The 21,411-nt window shown below is 43.0% G+C and overlaps 1 protein-coding gene across 4 annotated transcripts in view; it reads right to left on the reverse strand.

The window, feature by feature from the left end:
* Positions 1-1,136: 1,136 nt before the first annotated feature.
* The window catches only part of GAD1 (glutamate decarboxylase 1), a 58,754-nt gene continuing 38,479 nt past the window's right edge, over positions 1,137-21,411 (reverse strand). For all 4 annotated transcript variants that reach the window (XM_083708686.1, XM_083708687.1, XM_083708689.1 and 1 more), the window contains exons 7-17: positions 17,893-18,005; positions 17,360-17,475; positions 15,465-15,544; positions 15,218-15,272; positions 14,688-14,804; positions 13,587-13,651; positions 11,757-11,835; positions 10,041-10,190; positions 8,669-8,776; positions 5,979-6,068; positions 1,137-5,350 (exon numbers count right to left, since the gene is read on the reverse strand). In XM_083708686.1, the coding sequence (XP_083564812.1) occupies positions 5,177-5,350; positions 5,979-6,068; positions 8,669-8,776; positions 10,041-10,190; positions 11,757-11,835; positions 13,587-13,651; positions 14,688-14,804; positions 15,218-15,272; positions 15,465-15,544; positions 17,360-17,475; positions 17,893-18,005 (1,147 nt within the window). In that variant the 3' untranslated portion in view covers positions 1,137-5,176. The remainder of the gene's footprint in view (positions 5,351-5,978; positions 6,069-8,668; positions 8,777-10,040; positions 10,191-11,756; positions 11,836-13,586; positions 13,652-14,687; positions 14,805-15,217; positions 15,273-15,464; positions 15,545-17,359; positions 17,476-17,892; positions 18,006-21,411) is intronic.

Here is a 21,411-nt window from a genome sequence, read left to right on the forward strand (position 1 = left end):
CCTAATCAGAATCTACTTGGCAGGTTACAGCTCATTCAGTAGAGACTCTTGATCAAGCCTCACATTGGACAAAATATTTCTGCATTGCTGGGGGTTGGACCAGGTTACCCTTGCGATCCCTTCCAACTCAACAATTCTAGGATTCATCCGCAAAAATGTGGTGTATGGATACAAGAAAGCTCCATGAAGGTTTTTACTTGAGAGGTTGTGGTGAGGTTCAGTTCAGCTGAAGGGGAAATAGAGTTGACTCCTCTAATTGGTTTTCTGTGTTAGTCTTTCTAAAAAAACAACTATCTAAATCAGCAACATAAATGTAGGGAGAAGGAGTGAGTACCGCTATAGCAAGTTAATAAATACTCATGATAGCAGTCTCAGGAGAAGCCCCAGAAATTAGTTTGGGATGTCAATTACCACAGTAAAGTTGCAGTCCCTACTTCACAGGATCTCAACAGGAACGCAGAAATTCACTAAATAATCTTGAAAATGTCTAGTACCTCATCAAACGTATCCTCAAAAGAGTAACTCTTACCTTCCTCATACATTCGTTATAACCAGTGTTATTTTTCTAGAAAAAGAGGTGCCGGAGCTCACTATGAACGCCTGCCTTGTTCTGTTTATAATGGCATAGGTACCCACCTGAGAGGGGTCAGAAGTGAGTTCTGGTGAGTTCCGGCTAAAAAAAATGTCCTGATAATAACATGTTATTCAAATGGCAATTATTGTGGGGCTAAAAATGTAATCATAAGATGGGAATGATTAGAATCTGGAGGGTTCTGAGAAATGAAGGAGCTTGGAAGCTTGGAAGAGTTATTTCACAGTGGCAGCCAAAAGCAGGAAGAGTTTATTACTAGCCTCAGAAAATGCCATTATGGAATCTCCTAAGTAAGGGAGAAGAGCTGGTCACAAATTGTTAAGTTATGGAAGAGTGAAAGGAACTATGTAACAGCCTATTGCTGATTTTGCACTGAGGAACCTGAGCTCTATTACCATGGCAAAATGCCAATATTCAAACTTCTTGTGCCGGTTCACTTATTATTGTTCCCTTGGGGCAAGTGTCTTCTGCACAATGACTCTCTTCATCCACACCTCAATAGCATTTACAGTAGCTTTTACTGTGAAACAATGACATTATTGGCTTTAAAAAATGAATTTATTTTATTTTATTTATTTTATTACATTTTTATTTCACCCTTCCCCCAAGGAGGATAGGGTAGCATATACAACCCCCCTCCTCCCTTTTTTATTTTTGCCTCACAACAACCCTGTGAGGTAGGTTAAACTGCTGAGGGTGTGTCAACATCCTTTGACGAGCATCATAGTTGAGTGAAGATTGGTACTTGAGGCTCCCTGGTCTTAGTCCAACTCGCGTTCCTCTAGGTCTTCGCCACAGAGGACTCTTTGTGCTCCTTTCTGGAGATGCTTTGCTGTTCCACTAGACTTGCCTCCCAACTGCTGCAGGACAGGTGGGCAAGCTATCTCCACACTGACTTTGGGTGGCGGGGCAAGGGAAATTGCACTATAATGCAACTATGGGAAAAATCTGACACAAGGGCCTTCTTGGTAGTGGCATCCTGTGGAATGCCCGCCCATCAGATGCCAAGTAACTATATAACCTTTAGAAGACATCTGAAAGCATCCCTCTATAGTGAAGCTTTTAAATGTTTTATTAGGTTTTTATATGTTGGAAGCAGCCCAAAATGGTTGGGGCAACCCAGTCACATGGGTGGGGTACCAGTAATAGATTATTTTTTATTATTAAGGGCCACCAGGTTTCCACATTTGGTCTGTGAGGCTCTTTCTGGACAAGCCACGCGTACCTGCTCATACCGGATGCCATATATAATGTCAGGTTTCTGGTAGATTGGTGATGCAGCTGCGTCAAAAGGGATTTTTCCACCTTGCACAGTGCTTTGCAACTGCAGCCCATCAGCTGTTCCTCAGAGCTTTCGAAGCACCATGCATGGCCTAAGGAATTTTGAAAGGTAAGCAAATATCTACATGGTGGCAACGTTGGAACATTTGACTAGAGTCAAAAAAATATGTCATCAGTCAGTTGATTGGCATGCCAACCTTTTGCTTGGCGATTAGAAAAGAAATCAAAAGCCTAAGAAGAAAGTCTCCCATATTTCAACCAGAAGAAAAAGCTAGTATGGGCGTCACTGCCGATGGTTACCTGTGGTAGGTGTTCAGCCTTTGCACCATTGAGACTTGCACACAAAGTCCCAAGTGTCAAAGGAAGTTAGGCGCTACTAACAACAAGGCTTATTGACTTGTGCTTCCTTGTTTGTAGCTGAAGATCAATATAACTCCAAGTCTGAACACCGTGCAGGTAGATTGTATCTAAGGACTATAAGGAAGTGGTACCTGTCCTGTGTTAGGAACTGCGTAAAACAAAATGATGGTTCTGAAGCAGAAATAGCAGGATGTCTACTGCACAGGACTGCAGAATGGTTTTATGATCACTACGGCTCTGGATTAGATAACAAACATAGATCATCTCCTAGATGTTAAAGTCAAGATGCAAGAAGGGGGTCATAGAACAGGAAGAGCCCATTATCTTTACTGCACTGTCTTGGAAAGATTGAAGAGGGGAGCAGGAAGTTCCTTTACTAGAAACAGAACGAGAGACCTATCACACCGTGCCTAAAAAATTACAGATGTGGCTCTCTCTTTTTCATTTCAGAGCGAAACTTTCTATATTTGGAGATTAATTAGAGGCAGCAGATGTTAAGACTCTTTGCAAACGGCTTCTCGGTTGTTCCATCCAAATGCTATTAAAAAATACCATATGGACATTTAACACATTTAGGGCAGTCTAGACACATCTCGATCCAGGAGCGCTGATCGCAGGAGAAAGAACCAACCAGAGATAGAGCGCATGAGAGAGGGCACCCAAAGCAGAGGGGGGCATGGGGGCGGGGAGCAACTTTAAAATTCTGTTCATTCCACACTTGGAAACCAAAAAGGTAAAAGCTACACATATGCCCACAAACATTCGTCGAAATATTGCTAATGTTTTCCAACAAAGCAATTGCTTGCTTTGTTTTAACCCAGGCCATAAAGTTACCTGTGCAAAACTACAGTTGACGTATATACATTCCATTCCTTTCCATGGGACCCGCGTGTTGGTAACTTGGTGCAGGGCTGTAGTCCGTAGCATTTATTATGTGCTGGAAAAGCGAGGCCTTAAAACTGAAGCTAATAGTCATAGCAGCATATTTGGGAAGGCTCTTCAGTCAGAAGATGTTGCTTGAGTCAAGTTACTCTGTTGGCAGACAGTTCTATTGGTTCTGCAACTTTGTTAGCTCCTAGAAGGGCAGTTGAATGAGAATCTGTAATACTGACTACCTAGCAAATAAAATCTGAGGCAAATCTGATATCTTTAACAATGTTGAAATCACTGTGGCAGGAGAGCCATACATACGTGAAATATCCTGTGGCAAGCTTTTCCTTCTCTCTTATAAACTCCAAATGATGATGTGGTACCCTTCTGAGGTTCATGAGATCTGGGAGCATGTTCACAGAATCATCACCACTCTTTGGGTATCTTGCCGCAGAATTTATCTAAATAAATTACAGAGTTTGGCCCTAAACTACCAGGAGTATGCAGCGGCCTAATGTAAGCATTCATGATTCACTAAAAAAGCACCCAGAACACAGAACGTACAGCCAGACTACAGTACAATTAGTAAAGGTGACAATTCTATTAAAATGAAAGTATTTCATTAGGCTAAAGTCTATATACAGTGTTAGGATTCCTTATAGACAGTAAAATCATCTATTAAGTTATTGTTTTAAGGGCACTATTATATAAACGTTTTGACTAATTTTTAATCTTCTCTTTGGCTCACAAATACACTAAAATACCAATAAACATTATTTAGAACTTTGATAATTATATAAATAGGATACATTACAAATGGAAGAAAATACAAGACAGCTCTTTAGCATGGTAAATCTTTGCATATAAAGAAAGCAAACAGTTCATATACCGAGAACTGAACAGTTATCTTGCTGGAAAACAATTACATTTAGTTCCTCCCTCCTCCCGCGGTCTAACAGTAATGTATACAATCTACACAAATCAAATTCTAAAAAATACAACAATAATATTATGGCCTATCACAACATCTCAGCTACTACTATCCCCTGATATGACAACTAATGGGGGCATATATACATCTAGTAGGTGGTTCTCTTTAAGAAAGCATTGCTGTTTCTTTTATACATCAGAGAAGCACCAGCAACAAAGCTTAAATAAGGTTAAACATTAGTTCCTAAGAATCTACATCTTTAAAAACGTTTTCCCCATACATACCTAATTTCGTCTGGGATATGACGTTAGCCCAGTTATTGCATGATTTACCTTTTAGATTAAAACATTAGCTTCCTCCCACCCCAGTCCTAAATATTTGCACATCCTAGCCATGATCCAGTCAAAGCTAAGTCCTCTTAAGTTCCATTGATTCCAGAGGGGATTAAATGCTCACCTTTGGCTTGACTGCGCCCATTAAAAAATCAGGAGAAACTTAGGGAGGTGGATGGTGCCCAGTGCTATCCATTGAAACCAAGGGAGGTAACTCCCTAGCAATGAGAGTGGTGGGGTATAATCTTCCAAGCAATGCTCTAGTCAAGCCTCATTAATTCAAATGGAGCTGTATAGAAGCAGTCCTTGACTGAGAACACCTCTGCACTGGAAAATATACTGTGAATTACTCTTCGGCTCACCACCCCTTTACTTATAATATATATATATATATATATATATATATATATATATATTCATTTATTTATATATTATATATATTACTGTACACATCTGTTGTGCAGAGTTCTTAATTGTCTACCTTAATACTATTAGCTTCCTGCTAACTAGATTTGCCAGGCTTTTAAATAAGGGTGGACAATGCATTTTAAGATAATATATTTTCCTCTTTTGGTAAAATAACCTACTAATACACATATATGTTTCATAATATACAGGAGTTTTTTCGTCATGGTTTTTCTTTTCTTTTTTAAGGAGGGTGTCTCAGAAGAATGGAACATTTAGAAAGGGATTACCTTAAAATGTGTTCTACAGAAGTGGTTACAAAAAAACCCAAACAAACCAAAACCAGAAGAAGCCAGTACTGGAAAATAGTGCTGTTAGAGAAGTAAAACGGGTCATTTGAGGGGATTACAGATCTTGCCCCAGTCTTTCTATCTCCTCAATGAGGAAGTCAATGTCAGACTTGGTAGCTGCAGGGTTTGAGACAACCATTCGGAAGAAGTTTGCTTTATCTCCCTGTGGCTGATATCCAACCATCGTGGTACCTGACTCCATCATCAGCGCCTTGATTTTGGGTGCGACCTTTTTGATTCAAATAGAAAAAGGGAAATGTTTAGTTCTTTGTTTCTTTACTGGAGTAGCCACGTGAAAAATCTCCTTCCTTATAAGATTTCTCAGAAACTTATCTCTGGATTCTCACAGAGAGCTAGACCTCTGGCCTTGGCTTAGAGAAGGTTGAGCCATCTTCACAGAGGTCAACTATTACATGGTTTTCTTGTATTTGTTTTACTGTGAGGACCTGCCCTGAAATGCTTAAAGGTAAAGGTAAAGGGACCCCTGACTGTTAGGTCCAGTCGCGGGCGACTCTGGGGTTGCGGTGATCATCTTGCTTTACTGGCCGAGGGAGCTGGAGTTTGTCTGCAGACAGCTTCCGGGTCATGTAGCTAGCATGACTAAGCTGCTTCTGGCGAACCAGGAAATGCCGTTTACCTTCCCGCTGGAGCGGTACCTATTTATCTACTTGCACTTTGACATGCTTTCAAACTGCTAGGTTGGCAAGAGCAGGGACCGAACAACGGGAGCTCACCCCGTCACGGGGATTTGAACTGCTGACCTTCTGATCGGCAAGCCCTAGGCTCTGTGGTTTAGACCACAGTGCCACCCGCGTCCCTCTGAAATCCTTAGGAGTAATTAAAATAGATACAATTACCCTATGTAGCTTTTCTCTCCTCTCCTCCGAGTCCGGGATCCCTCTGAGACTTGGTGGAATGTACCAGAAGCAAACATTTGTGTGTTCAGGCTATAAACACAGAAACGAAACAAAGCAAACTCATCAAAATTGTAGGTAAATGAAATACTAACACAGAAATTCAGATTTCATTTTTTTAAAAAAAAATCTCACCACACACCAAACACTTTGGGTGATGTACCCCAGTGTTACCCCCTGCTCCCCAAAGTTTAGGGAATTTGGGATTGGGAGTTTGGCTGAGCATGTAAGCAAGGAATAGGGAAGCTTGGATCAGGAGCTGTTGTAAGTCATCACTGTGAAAGGAACCTCCTCTCAACCACAACTGGAAATTTTGCTTGTTAATAAATAGCAACAGCCAATAGATGCAATTCTGTATGTAGCTACCATCTTAAGACTCTCTCTCTCTCTCCAGATCTTTTTTTACATTAGTTCATAATGAATATGGAATACAGACAGCCCATTTAGGACTAAGTGGATGAGAACACATTCCCTCCCTCCCATCACTCCTGTGCCAGCAAAATCCTCAGTATATACAGAAAGGCACTCTCTCCTGTTAAAAGACAGAGAATCAGGTTTTTTTAAGTTAAATAAGGAACTGGAGCACACTCAAGTGTCCAATCAGCCAATGTTTATGAAGTGAAACCACCAGAAAGCACCAGTAGCAGAATTAACAAAAGTAGCAACCTTTGCAGCGCAGAAAATGAAGCGTGGAATCTCAGCTAAGAGCAGATTACTTTAGGGTTGCCAATCAGTTTATGAGCCTTATCTTCCTAAGGAAGCGTGGCCTTTTGTTGCCAATGCCATTCGTTCGACTTGTGGCACATCACAATATCTTTTGAGGCGAAAGAGGGGAAGGGAAATCCACAGAAGGTGCTTACAAAAGCCCAGTGGATTTTCACACTTTGAACTTTCCTATTCGGTGGCTTTGCAGGAAGAAGCGCAGGATTCCTGCCTCCGCGGAATAGTCTCCAATGGTCTTTTGAATGGGCAATACTTCTTTGTTAACTATTTGTGGTGGCGCATAAAGCCCACCCAAAAGTGACTCCAGATCAGTAGTGGATAGTGCAGTGGAGCAGACCTCCCGGTGGTGAATCACTGGCTTACTGGGAGCGGTTGGCTCCCCTCGTGCATTTGCGCTGTACCCTGCTGCCTCACGGCTCCCTGTAAGCAGCAGCGACTCACCTCCTAGGTAGTCAGGTACTGTTTGAGGTTTAGAGCATTGCAACGATGCTGAAATTCCACATATCCCTATGTTCATTTAGTAGCAGCTCCTGTATTTTCCAATATACGATCTCTGTCACGTTCCAGTTGTTTACAGCCGAGCCCCACCTATATTGCAAACTGATTCGCCACCAACACCAATTTAAAAAGCGTTTTGTCATGTGGCATGGTGTCCTATTATTCGGCAAAAGGAATCCTAAAATCCTTCTTGGGCTCATGGAACTGGTTCCATGGTTTTTGGATTGTTGGCTTGTACACAGGGGTCACCAACATGGTACCTGCCTTCTATGGCATCTGCAATATCTTCCCTGCCTGCTGGAATTAGGCTTGAAAGAAGCCTTCTGTTATTGACAACAGAGCAAGTTGTGGGATGTGTGTGTGTGTACAGGGCCAGATTTAGGTTTGATGAGGCCCTACGCTACTGAAGGTAATTGGGGCCCTTTATATGTCCAGCTGTCCTTTGTCAACAACAAATTGTCACTGTTTTTTGTGTTGAATATATGCTATATGGTAATTTATGGATCTAACAGGTATCTAAAACCATTTGCACATAACAAAATATGTATTTTATCAAAGTAATTGTTGAACTGAAATACAATTAAGAAGTAGTATATTAATAGTGAAATAATTATTAAGCTCTAACTTAATTTTTTTAAAATTCATAACAAACTTAATAATGCAAACACATTAGCTGCATGCTACACATTGCCATGCAACCAGTCCATGCAGAATGTAGGCACCCTATATATAGAAATGAGCAAACCAGTGATATTTTAGGGAGCTGGCTAGCAGGCGGGGCCCATTCCTTACACCATAGGAGCCTACACAACACAAAACACTGTTGCCGTATGTAGGTTTTATTTTATTTGTTTTTTTATCTTATATTTTGGAAATGTAGATCCAGTTTTTTTCCTTTATTTTTGGGGGGAGCCCCCAAGAGAGTGGGGCCCTAAGCTATAGCTTGTTTAGCTTATACATAACTCCGACACTGTGTGCATGTGTCTACAATGGTTTATCCAGTTTTCAAATGTGTCCACAGACCCCAATAGAGTCTACATGCAAGCACCGTACAGTTCTAGTTGCAGCTAAGTACTTATACTGCAGTTTTGTCCTTTAAAAGCAAGCAAGCAAGCAAAGAAAAACAAGTGACCATTTGCCCAGTTAGTTGAAACTGGGGTTGGGGTGGGGAATTACATTTCAAGGCTTTCGTTGGCAAAGGGTGCATGAAAACTTGGGGCCTGCCGCAAGCCAACCAAAGTTCAGCACTTTTACACCCCATTGACTTCAGTTGGTGAGTCAAACATGTAGTTAAATATCCCCCACTGAAAATAACACTGGCTTTAAAGTACTTAACTCTGGGCTGGATGGTGCATTTTCTATTCCCCAAATGCCCATTTTTAATTGAAAGTATTTTGTGGCCCATTGCTTACCTCTCCTTCGAAAACCATCTCAAACTCCTCTCTGTTCTTAATTTTATTATAGAGGTATTCTGCTAATTCAAGACATTTGTTGATCTGACTTTCGAATCCCACTGTACCCTGTTTTGAAAAAAAGAAAGATATTTTTAAATTTCAGTCCTGTACTCTTCCTTGCACATATTTGCTCTGGTTAGCTTTGAATATAAAATATTTGTGTTCAACTATATTTATTTTCCATGTTATTCTTTTAAATTCTGAAGGTTGCTAAACTATGGAATATTCTTTTGAAATTGTGAAGTTGTATATCTTCATCTTTAGGGTCTCTGTAATTTTTAAAATTTGAATCCACTATTTAATTTTACAAATTGCACCATGTTTTCTAGCCTGTGTGAAATAAGAATCTTTAAAAAATGAACTATAAATAATATGTCCTTCAAGCAGACCCGAATTTTCAATATATTCCTTTTTAAAAAGAAATACAGGTTTTGAAAATAGACTTACAAGCATATACACATATATTTAGTTTTACTTGAACAAAAAGAACCATTAGTTTAAATGCCTTTACTTATAAGAATTCTTTTGTTGTTTTATTTTCCTGTTACAAAATTGTACACAAATGAATAATAAACAAGACCAGATAAAAATTAAATTCTTGTAAGCATTCTATTAAGCAATTGCCAAAATCTGTATTGGGAGAAGTTAGGGTTCTGGGGATCAGTCTATCCAAAAACAATCTTGTGGAAAGGAATGTAGTTTTGCTAAAAGTTTCCAAAAAACCCTTCCTCCCCCATCTGTGAAGATATAAACATTTAGGACTAACAGATTTGGGTTTCTGGGAACCTAAGGCTAATAATAATAATAATAATTTTATTATTTATACACCACCCACTCTGGGTGGCTCCCAACAGAATATTAAAAATACGATAAAACACCAAACATTAAAAACCTCCCTAAACAGGGCTGCCTTCAGATGTCTTCAGATAGTTGTTTATTTCCTTGACATCTGATGGGAGGGTGTTCCACAGGGCAGGTGCCACTACCGAGAAGGCCCTCTGCCTGGTTCCCTGCAGCTTCACTTCTCACAGTGAGGGAACCACCAGAAGGCCCTCGGAGCTGGACCTCAGTGTCCCGGGTTGAACAATGGGGGTGGAGACGCTCTTTCAGGTATATAGGGCCGAGGCCATTTAGGGCTTTAAAGGTCAGCACCAACAATTTGAATTGTGCTCGGAAACGTACTGGGAGCCAATGTAGGTCTTTCAGGACCGGTGTTATACGGTCTTGGCGGCCACTCCCAGTCACCAGACTAGCCACCGCATTCTGGACTTAGTTGAACTATCTTCTCACATAAAACTGATGTGCATTTTCCTGACATTTTATTGCTTACCTTGGCTTTCCACATCAACCAGAATTTGAATATGTCCACATGGCGACCACACTGTATTGCTTTATCCCCGGTGTCATAAGTTATATCGTATTGCTTGTCTTGTTGGAACAGATATCCTGCACACATCTGGTTGCAACCTTGAAGTATGCCCTGTTGGGAAAACACCCTCTTCAAATGTATGAAATCAGGCAATAGATAAAATATAGTGTGTCGCATGCACAGAATGTATGTGCATGGCATTCCACTTATATGCAGCATTTCCCAAGGGAATCTATTTTCGATTTTTCACTCCCACCTAGATTTTCTTCATCCTTTCTCACTTCAGCAACTCCCCTCGTTGCATGGCCAGCTCATGGCTGCAAAACAGAAAGCAGCATCTGCTGCCCATGCAGTCTTTTTTGCATGTGTATTATTAGTTCTCCTGGATCTCGGACCAGTTTTGTGACTATTAAGCATGTAACTACAAAAACCGATGGCAGCGTCCGACAGTGATCTTTCTATCCATGATTTACATCATCCGGACAGGATAAACTCACCCTTAAAGCCCTCCACACCAGCAAAATGGGGCACTGCGCCAACGTAAAATATTACAATGGCGCAGCAACGTCCTTGTGCCATCGGGAGATCTTCAACATGGCAGAGAAGAGGTGAATGGCGGGTGTAAAATGTGGCACAGTTAATGCATGGAGCCCCTTAAAAGCACATTGACTATTGTGGACTCAGTTACACTAGACAACTTTACTTATTTGATGTTCCTCGGTTATCCTTTATAGTGGAGTTTTTAGTAGGCAAGAAAGCACAGTGGAATCACCAAATCCCATTTGGCAGGCATAGGAACCAGTTGTACCTACATCAACATAAGGCACTCTAGGTGCCACCAAGACTGCAGGCGGGCATGCCAATGCCACCCTGGAAACCTTGTTGAAGGGTTGGAATAAAAATGCCCTAAACAAATAAATCCAGGGCTTTTTTTTTTTCAGCCCGAAGTCGGTGGAACTCCATTCCGGGACCTCTCAGGTGGGCGCCATTGCGATTCTAAGAGAATGAGGGAGGTGATTATGGTGAGTTCTGGCACCTCTTTTTCTAGAAAAATAAAGTAAAGGTAAAGGGGCCCCTGACCATTAGGTCCAGTCATGACCGACTCTGAGGTTGCAGTGCTCATCTCGCTTTATTGGCTGAGGGAGCCGGCGTACAGCTTCCTGGTCATGTGGCCAGCATGACTAAGCCACTTCTGGTGAACCAGAGCAGTGCACGGAAACGCCGTTTACCTTCCTGCTGGAGCGGTACCTATTTATCTACTTGCACTTTGACGTGCTTTCGAACTGCTAGGTTGGCAGGAGCAGAGACCGAGCAACGGGAGCTCACCCCGTCGCGGGGATTTGAACCGCCCACCTTCTGATCGGCAAGTCCTAGGCTCAGTGGCTTAACTCACAGTGCCACCTGTGTCCTTTCTATAAAAATAGCACTGAATAAATCCAATAGAAAGGCGAGAAGAGTGAAAGTCTTTGGCCTTGTAGCTATAACAACCACAGACTTAAATTGGTTTAGTAATCATGCTTTTTCCTCCAGGAAATCCTAAGGATTTGTAGTTCTTTGGGAGATCTCTCACAGAGTCCTCAGCTCCCAGAATTCTTTGGGAGAAGCAGTAAAGGTAGAAACAGAACATAATTGTGTTTGCTCTGTACCATTTAAAAAGAAATCGACATGCAAGCAAACCTTTTCCCGAAGAAGAATGGCAGAACATTGTAATAAAACCCCCATCATCTTGTGTGGATTCCATGTGACAGAGTTGGCTCTACAAAAGAAAAGAATGTGCTTAGAATTAATGGAGTAAGAGATTTAGCCTTGCTGGATCCAGAGCAGGGCCATTTCCCAGAGCCTGGGCCCCAGTGGGACTTACTTACTCTTTGAGATGGTTGGGACAAAATATCTCCTGGGCTTACAAATACATCTCCTATCTGCAATATGCAGTTTGTGGCATATTTTCCCTCACTCCGATGTCAAGACCCTGCACCACCAGGGATGACAAAAATTGCCAATAGTCTTATTCTGTGGGGCAAGCATTGCAGCCGAAGGTTGGAATTGCACTAAGGGAAGCTGTCTTTTCAGGATTAATGTTACTGGTAAAGAGAGAATACTGAGAAGCTGATAACGTAATGAATGGTAATTAATTACTGTCGGGTCTATGCTGATTAGCTGATACTGTAACTTCATTCCTGAAAGAGCCACCTTCTAGAAACAGCAGCGTGAGAATTTCTATAAGTTTAGGCAAACAGGATATTCAGCTATATTTCCCACTAATTGTTTTTCCCCACTTCTAAAATACACTATAGGCTGATGTTTGAAATTTCCTGAGATACGTAATCCCCACATTATCACCAAGATGTGCTAGCACAGAGAGTGTGACTGTGAAGTGAAACAAAGCTAACAGCTGATGCAGGTCTCGCTAATTTTTGTCCCAAAGCATCTCACTCATGAGACATTGTATGGGCAATCTATCTGGAAGATAAATTGTATATCAAGGAGTTAGTGATCTAACATGGTTGCCCTACTTGCCTCTGTTCCTTCCCCTTCTTATCTCTTGTTAGGTTATTTGATGGCATGAGAACAGCCTTTAATGTCCTAAGCAGTTGGGAGGAAGTGATAGTGCTAGGTACCTTCTTTGATGTTGAACATTGGTTAGAGAAAGTGAGGCATTGGGAGTGGGTGGCTAATGAATAATCCGCACATAGCCAGTAATGAATGATCTGCACGTAGCCAGTCGGGCAAGCCACACAGGCTTGTTGTTGTTTAGTCATTTAGTTGCGTCCGACTCTTCGTGACCTCATGGACCAGAGCACACCAGGCACTCCTGTCTTCCAGTGCCTCCCCCAGTTTGGTCAAACTCATGTTATTAGCTTTGAGAACACTGTCCAACCATCTCTGCCATCCCCTTCTCCTTGTGCCCTCAATCTTTCCCAACATCAGGGTCTTTTCCAGGGAGTCTTTTCTCCTCATGAGGTGAATCGGATGGTTGTGGGCAGAGTTTTGTAGAAGCTCGTGCACAGACTGATCGGCCGCAGGGCCCTGCAAACTGAGGCTACCTGGGGGAGTCATGTTGCTGCTTCTTGAGAGCTTCCAAGTGGCAGATGGAAGTGCTTGCTTGGTATGTATATATTGCTTGCTGTTTTGAATAAAATCTTTAATCTTCTCACTCACTTGTGTTTTGTATTACAGTACTTCTGACTCTCATGTTAAAAAAACCACCTTGCATTTGGCAAGACAGGCACAAAGTCTCTCTTGTTTCATTCTGGTATGTAATGTAAATGTGAAACTTACACTGACATGAAAATTCTATTTTGCATAAAACTGCTTCTGTTCTACATGGACACATGGAATATTCCCCCCTCACATTGGACCTTTTATATTCTTGTCAATTGCTCTTTTTAAAAATTCTATAATATTTTTGAGATAGGGGTTTATCTTCTCCAGGTATTTGCAAAACGGCATATGTACCATGGAGAAGTTTCTAACTAAATAAACATGCAAATGAGAATGATTCAATACCTTTCTATGCCACTCAGCTTATGACGATGCTTCCTGGACATTAGCAGTCCTCCGCCCCAGGCAGCCTGAAAGTGATGGAAGAAAGTTCAAAGGCTTAGGAGGAACCCTCCGAGCATCTGACACTCCACAGTTAGCAAAAGGATCAATGCTGTCAAAACTCTGGGCACTAAATTTCTGACGAAAACGTTCATGATTTCGCAAACAGGCACTCTTCTTAATTTTGCACTTTCACACAAGGAGAAGTGGCCGCGTGTTACTACAATACAAACACTAACAAGCAGAGCTGCTAGGAGGATCCTCTTGTCCACTTGAAAATGGTAAAAAAATCAATATTCGCAGTGCAATCCTAAATGTGTTTATTCAGAAGTGTTGCGTGTGAAGACCCCCAAGACCTCACAGTCGACACCAATATTAGTTTAAGGTTATTGGACATAATTTTGGCCACAACTTTATTGATTACAGAATGTGAGTGGCTTGCTTAGGCATTGGTTTGACTAGCTGCACCTACACCTCTGGCAGAGCAGCACTGATAATTGGACACCGACAGAAGTCAGTAAAGGTAAACAGACTGGGGGAGCACTGGTCCTACCACAGACACAACCTCACCCCAAAATGCTCCCAGGTGCTCTGGGGTGGCCCGAAATCCTGGAAGGGGATTGGACAAAAGCATGACGAGCCCCTGGATTCCTTTAACAGAATACCCTATCGCACATTGGGAGGGGCAGGTGTGACAACCTCCCCTCCACCACACTTTGAACCAATGCCTAACTGCCAAACCTTACAGAGTTGTGATGATTTGCTACGCGGCAGGCGGAACCCAAGTGGCACCAGCCAATCAGCCGAATGGGAAAATTTCTACCGGGCCCCTGCCCCAACAGCCAGAATTGCCCCAGCAACCCATTGGCCAGAATTGCCCCAGCAACCGAGGGACCCAGTCGGGTTGTTGTGACTATCCAAACGACCCCACCCACACAAACAGTGAGGCCAGTCTCACTGCAACACTGTGAGTAAGGACATGATTTGTGAGTCCTCCTGCTTTCAGTGAGATTTTATTCTTTGGCAAGTGTGTGTGTGCATAGGATTGCAGCTCGTCTTACTCACGTCCACATGGAGCCAAAGGTTGTATTTATCGCAAATGTCCGCCATCTCCTGAATTGGATCAAAGGCCCCATAAACTGTTGTGCCAGCAGTTGCATTCACATAAAGGGGAACATATCCCTATGAGGTAAGACAGAGGATAAAGTTCATGAGGAAACAAAAATGTTGGAAACCGAAGCTAACTTCAGTTATTGCAACTGATTAGAAGTTCTTTCATTAACTTTTCTGCCATGCATATTTTTTAACTGTCACACCTTCTTTCATTGGTTCCCCCAAAAGTCCATTTGAGAACTTGATGCAATCACCAGTGGATTATAAGTTTCTCCCCTTGCTGGGGGCCTGGGGGGGGGGCAGTGGAGCTCCAGCAGCAAAGGGTTAGTATTGCAATGTAAATTAGTTTATTATTTCTTCCTTAGCTTGTCTTACACTGTGTGGTATGCATTTATGTAGAAGACAAAATGTATGTTACTTATGTTCATCTAACTAGGAAATATATTCAGTTTCCCCCCCTAAAAAACAAACGTCAGGGTTACCTTTTGTTTGGCTTCCAGAATTTTGGCTTCCAAATCAGCTGGTATTATTTTGCCTCTGCAGTCAACGTGAAAGACAAAAACGAAGAATATTTTTAAGCAAATGAATAAAGACCAAATAGAAGTGAACACTAACCATAGTTTAATTAATTAAACTGATCTAATTAGTAACAACATTAGCATCTTGTTGCACAGTACAAAACAAACAAACAAACAAACTCAATACAGCTAGTTTGCTACGGGAGCAGACCTTTCGTTGCACTTTATTAAAATCACATTTTCTGTTCCAAAACCAAGCGCAGCTCCAGCTTTCTTTATTGAGTAGTGACTCTGCAAAAACAACAGCGACAAAAACTCATCAGTCCTTTTAGAAAGGAATGAAAGAAAATGAAGTCAAGTTTAGTTGTGTAGTAGCAACGGTTGCCAGCAGGAGATGCCCTAGCCGCTCATTGCAAGTGCCACATACACAAAAAAGGCTGTTATATACAGTGGTGCCCCACAAGACGAATGCCTCGCAAGACGGAAAACCCGCTAGACGAAAGGGTTTTCCGTTTTGGAGGCGCTTCACAAAACAAATTTCCCTATGGGCTTGCTTCGCAAGACGAAAATGTCTTGCGAGTTCCTGCGGGTTTTTTCCCCTTCCCCCCTCTTTTCCTAAGGCGCTAAGCCGCTTATCAGCTGATCCGCTAAAAGCCGCTAAACCGCTAATAGCGCTAATCCGCTAAGCTGTCAATGGGCTTGCTTCGCAAGACGAAAAAACCTCTAGGGGGCAGGGAAAGTGTTAATTAGTCGAGGACATGGTAAGCTCTAAACAGGGATCAGCAAACTTTTTCAGCAGGGGGCCGGTCCACTGTCCCTCAGACCTTGTGGAGGGCCGGACTATATTCTGAAGAAAAAAAGTGAACGAATTCCTATGCCCCACAAATAACCCAGAGATGCATTTTAAATAAAAGGACACATTCTACTCATGTAAAAACACGCTGATTCCCGGACTGTCCGTGGGCTGGATTGAGAAGGCGATTGGGCCTCATTCGGCCCCCGGGCCTTAGGTTGCCTACCCATGCTCTAAGACAAATTAAGAGATATTTGTGGTGACTAAGCTTTGTAGATAATGTGAGGTATCACAAGCAACCACATCAAATGCTGCCAAGTAAATAAGACATATTTTGTCTTCCTTACAGCCTCCATGTCCCCAACACTGCGCTACAGTCTGGTTTGAGGAAAATCTCTGTCAGAGTGCGGCGAGCGGTTTTGTCACAATGAAACATTTGCAGGTGGGGGGGGGAATGTAAAACCCACTTCCGTGTGGCGGCCATGCCAGGCATACTGCCTCCAAAGCAGTGGCGTAGTGTGCAGGGGGGTGCAGGGGGGGCCGGCCGCACCGGGCACAACATCTGGGGGGGCGCGCGCTCGCCGCTTCCGGAGTCGCCAAAGAGGCTCGGGCGCAGGCTGTAGCAGAGCCCCATGTCTCACGGAACCGACGAGCTGTGCGCGCGTCCGGGCTGAAGGCGTCCGGCAGGCAGCGGCTCTCAGCGCTCCCCGCACGTCAGGGCCGTGGAGGGCGCGCCAGGCAGCCCCTCCTCACAGCCCCGCCGCCGCTGGGCCATGTTGCATTTTCCTCGCCTCTCTGCCCTCCTCCTCCGGGCAAGCGGCGTCGTTTGGGCGGCAGCGCCAGCGGCAACTCGCCTCAGATCACCTGACATGGCATGGACCCGCCGCCACCGCCGTGGCTACCTTACCATAAATACCCCAGCCCAGGCAGCAGCAAGAAGAAGCTGGCAGCGACAGCAGGTTAGGGGTTAGGGGGCGCAAATTACTTGCCTTGCCCCGGGTGCTGACAACCCACGCTACACCGCTGCTCCAAAGTGAGCTTAGTGACAGAGACAGTGGCTAGAACCAACTCTAGGAAACAGCATCCTCAGAGGACCTACCATCCTCCTGTTCAACAGAACCTCCATCTAAAGTAGTTGGAGGTCATTTTCTGCAACAGTTTTAGGGCCACCCCCAAATATACAACTGGTGGTGTTGAAATCAGGCAGTCGTGCCCCTTCAGAATTGGGTTGACGGTGATGGAATGGCATCTTCCTTAGGCCCCGACCCCAAACAACTGCAGTAACAACAGTTAATTAAGCTTGTTGAGCTCACATGTTCTGAGGTAAAGAGGACCAGTTTAGGCACTGCAGCCATGCCTTTGGTTTTGACTTCTGGGAAATATTTGTAGCGGGCAGCCATGATGCTATACATATTAGATATAGCACCACCTGTAACAAGAGAACATGATAATAGAATGTTAGAAAAGAGATAAGAGGGAGGGCAGGAAAAGTTCGGTATTGCGAATGGAGGCTGAAAAGCATTGCTGCTGAAACGTGCTGTGTACATTTCATACAGGCATGGCGGAATTTAGAGCTGTGATGCAACAGAGTTGTTTGTGGTCTGCCCTCGACCCCCTAAGTTAGCCTGCCTCCTTGCTCTGCCCAACGGTAGGACCAATTGTAGGACTAATTGTTGTTTTTAATTGATCCTCTTAAAATGGCCTGGCAGATAGTGACTTTTAATGCTGTTTTTAAACAAAGTAATAGCATACAGTTAAAAGCATAAATGCTCAGCAGCTAGTTGTATTTTTCCAGCCTTAACCGACAACTTGGCGTTTAGGGCAACATGTCAAAAATGGAACTTACCCGGTGAGAATATTCCATCTCCATCTTTATTTGACCATCCGATAATCTCCCTCATTTTTCGAAGCGTGATTTGTTCCATGAGGACAAAAACAGGTGCAATTTCGTATGTAAACCTGGGTACGTGAATAGATATTTGCAAAAAATAAGTAAATTAAATGCCAATACCTGTTTCACAGGAATGAATATAAAAATGTTTATGCTTTCTGAAAAGATACTATTGCTTTTGCAACCTTTATGGGACTCAGCCTACAATCCTATGCCCACTTAATAAACCCCACTGAATTCAGAGTATATGTCTACTTCCAGGTAGACGTGTACAGGACCGCACTTTCAGTTAACAACAGTCTGTTGTTTAAAACATTCAAGAAATGGGAGGAGAATCCTGGTTGACAAAACAAGCATGAATACTGGGACATTGAAACTGTGTAAGAGCTTAAAAACATTAGCAAGATTCACATAACGCTTGTAATTTAAATTAACAAAGATAAAAATGGAGTATAGCAAATTTAGATAATTAGAGGCAGTTAAAAGGGGAAGTACTTTGGAATCCAAGGGAGGAGTGGAAGGAAGTCCTGGGGTGAAGGGAACCCCATAAAGGTTTTGATATGACTACGGTTTTCTGAAATTAAGTGTAAATTTCTGTGTGTACAGTGGTACCTCAGGTTAAGTACTTAATTCGTTCTGGAGGTCCGTTCTTAACCTGAAGCTGTTCTTAACCTGAAGCACCACTTTAGCTAATGGGGCCTCCAGCTGCTGCCACACCACCGGAGCACGATTTCTGTTCTCATCCTAAAGCAAAGTTCTTAACCCAAGGTACTATTTCTGGGTTAGTGGAGTCTGTAACCTGAAGCATCTGTAACCTGAAGCGTATGTAACACGAGGTACCACTGTATATGTATATGTGTATGTGTGTATAAAAAAAATGTTTTCTTTTTGAAAATTTGAAAAAAAGAAACTCTGTGATTTATTGCTGCAAAAGCAGGGGTCAGCAAACTTTTTCAGCAGGGGGCCGGTCCACTGTCCCTTAGACCTTGTGGGGGGCCGGACTATATTTTTTTTTGGGGGGGGAAATGAACCAATTCCTATGCCCCACAAATAACCCAGAGATGCATTTTAAATAAAAGCACACATTCTACTCATGTAAAAACACGCTGATTCCCGGACCGTCCATAGGCCAGATTTAGAAGGCGATTGGGCCAGATTGGGAAGCGGGTGGCGCTGTGGGTAAAACCTCAGCGCCTAGGGCTTGCCGATCGCATGGTCGGTGGTTCGAATCCCCGCGGTGGGGTCAGCTCCAGTCTTTCGGTCCCAGCTCCTGCCCACCTAGCAGTTTGAAAGCACCCCTAAGTGCAAGTAGATAAATAGGTACCGCTTTATAGCGGGAAGGTAAACGGCGTTTCCGTGTGCTGCGCTGGTGCTGGCTCGCCAGAGCAGCTTCGTCACGCTGGCCACGTGACCCGGAGGTGTCTGCGGACAGCGCTGGCCCCCGGCCTCTTAAGTGAGATGGGTGCACAAGCCTAGAGTCGGACACGACTGGCCCGTACGGGCAGGGGTACCTTTACCTTTACCTGGGCCAGATCCGGCCCCCGGGCCTTAGTTTGCCTAGCCATGATCTAAAGATTGTCCTGGAAAGAACTGTGTAATGGGGTATATCAGAGTTTCTCTTGCCCCCTGATAAAAGCCACATTTGAAAAGAACGTGCAAAGGCAGCACCTGCTATTTACTGGAGCTTTGTTTCATCTGCCCTTTACAAGTTTTGAGGCTCAGGCTTTAAAGCAGTCCAGGTGTGTGTGTGTGTGTGTGTGTGTGTGTGTGTGTGAGCTTTCCTACATTAAGGAACAAATAGTCGGTTCAAACAAAGACCCCAGTCTTAGAAATGGAAACTGGCAAATGCAGTAACCAGGGGAGGGGACAGGGCCCCTGGTTGCAAAATACAACTCTTGTATGTTCTCCCATGATTTAAACAATTTAAATTGTAGGGTAGGGGGGGTGTTTGTGTTTGTTTATCACTATGCTGTGTATTTTTGTGTTTTTATATTGTAAACTGCCTGATGATCCTTGGATGAAGGGTGGTACAGATATTTAATAAACAGATAAATAAATATCAATTAATCTGTGTTTGTCTTGCTCACAGTTTACACATAAACAGTAAGATGGAGACAGCCACACCGAAGAAACCTTTTCATTTTGGACAGCAATTCTTTCATCCAGGCAGACTGACAAGAGTGTCATGACCTGGAATACAAAAGAACTGGGAGAAAGCTATGAAGCTGAGAGAGTGAATTGACTATATCCAAACCAGGCAGAATAGCTTTCAAATGAAGAGCAGCAGTGCGTCTAGGCTTGCCAAATATAAATCGAAGAAAGTAGGACTGAAGTGGTCCTAGAGGGAGATTTAAAATATGGAAACCAAGCAGGTCCTCCAAAAAGAATCTGGGGTGTAATTTCAGCTTTAAAAACACAAGAGGCCACTGGGATAGATCTGCCACACTTTGCACAACGAAGCAAACAATTGTGTTCACACTCTGCTCTGCATTGGCTCTTGGCAATTTCCGCTGTTGCTGCAGCCAAAAGGCTCATGAAACGAAATGACTGAATTCTTTTATGAGATAACTTCATTGACTACAGTGGTGCCTCGGGTTACAGACGCTTCAGGTTACAGACTCCGCTAACCCAGAAATAGTACCTCGGGTTAAGAACTTTGCTTTAGGATGAGAACAGAAATCGTGCAGCAGTGGTGCGGTTGCAGCAGGAGGCCCCATTAGCTAAAGTGGTGCTTCAGGTTAAGAACAGACCTCCGGAACAAATTAAATACTTAACCCGAGGTACCACTGTATAGTTATCTGGGACTCATCTAAACATCTGACATGGTTTTGGGTGTATAAGGATTGTTGTGAGGATAAAAAGAGGCGAGGTGCGGGTGGGACTGCATGTTTGCCAACTTGAGCTCCTTTAAGGAAAGGTGCAATATAAACATAATTAGAAAAATAAAAATAAATCTTAAGGGGCAATTCAAATCCCTGGGGCTTAAAAAAACAATGCACCCTTATCATCCCTGCGCTCACAAGGGCCTCTGCAGAAGGTGTGTGTGTGTGGGGGGAAGCCTCTTCAATACACCACATCCTATGCTAGCATAGCAAAGAACCTTGAAATTTGCCATCACATGACACTCAGAAATTCAGTGGATCCTAAAATCGTGATATGGAATTCTGAAAACACCGACGACAAGAGGCAGGACTATGATGATGTGGAAAATGCTTTGGAATTCAGACCGTGGGAAGTCAAAAAAATTAAGATTACAGTTTGGAAGACAATTGGACTTTTTTATTTTAGTTTTTTTTTATTGGATTTGATTTGATATGTTCATTGGATGTTCTTATTGGAAAATTAATAAACACTTAAAAAATAATAATTCAGTGGATCCTCTGCCAACTCAGCTCTGAACCCTATTTTGGTTTTTTTTTTCTGGCTATCACTACCAAGGATTCTGCCCACCAGCCATTTCAGAGGGTGCCATGG

The sequence above is a fragment of the Podarcis gaigeae genome, assembly GCF_964106915.1.
Source record: "Podarcis gaigeae genome assembly, chromosome: 1".
Lineage (NCBI taxonomy): Eukaryota > Metazoa > Chordata > Lepidosauria > Squamata > Lacertidae > Podarcis > Podarcis gaigeae.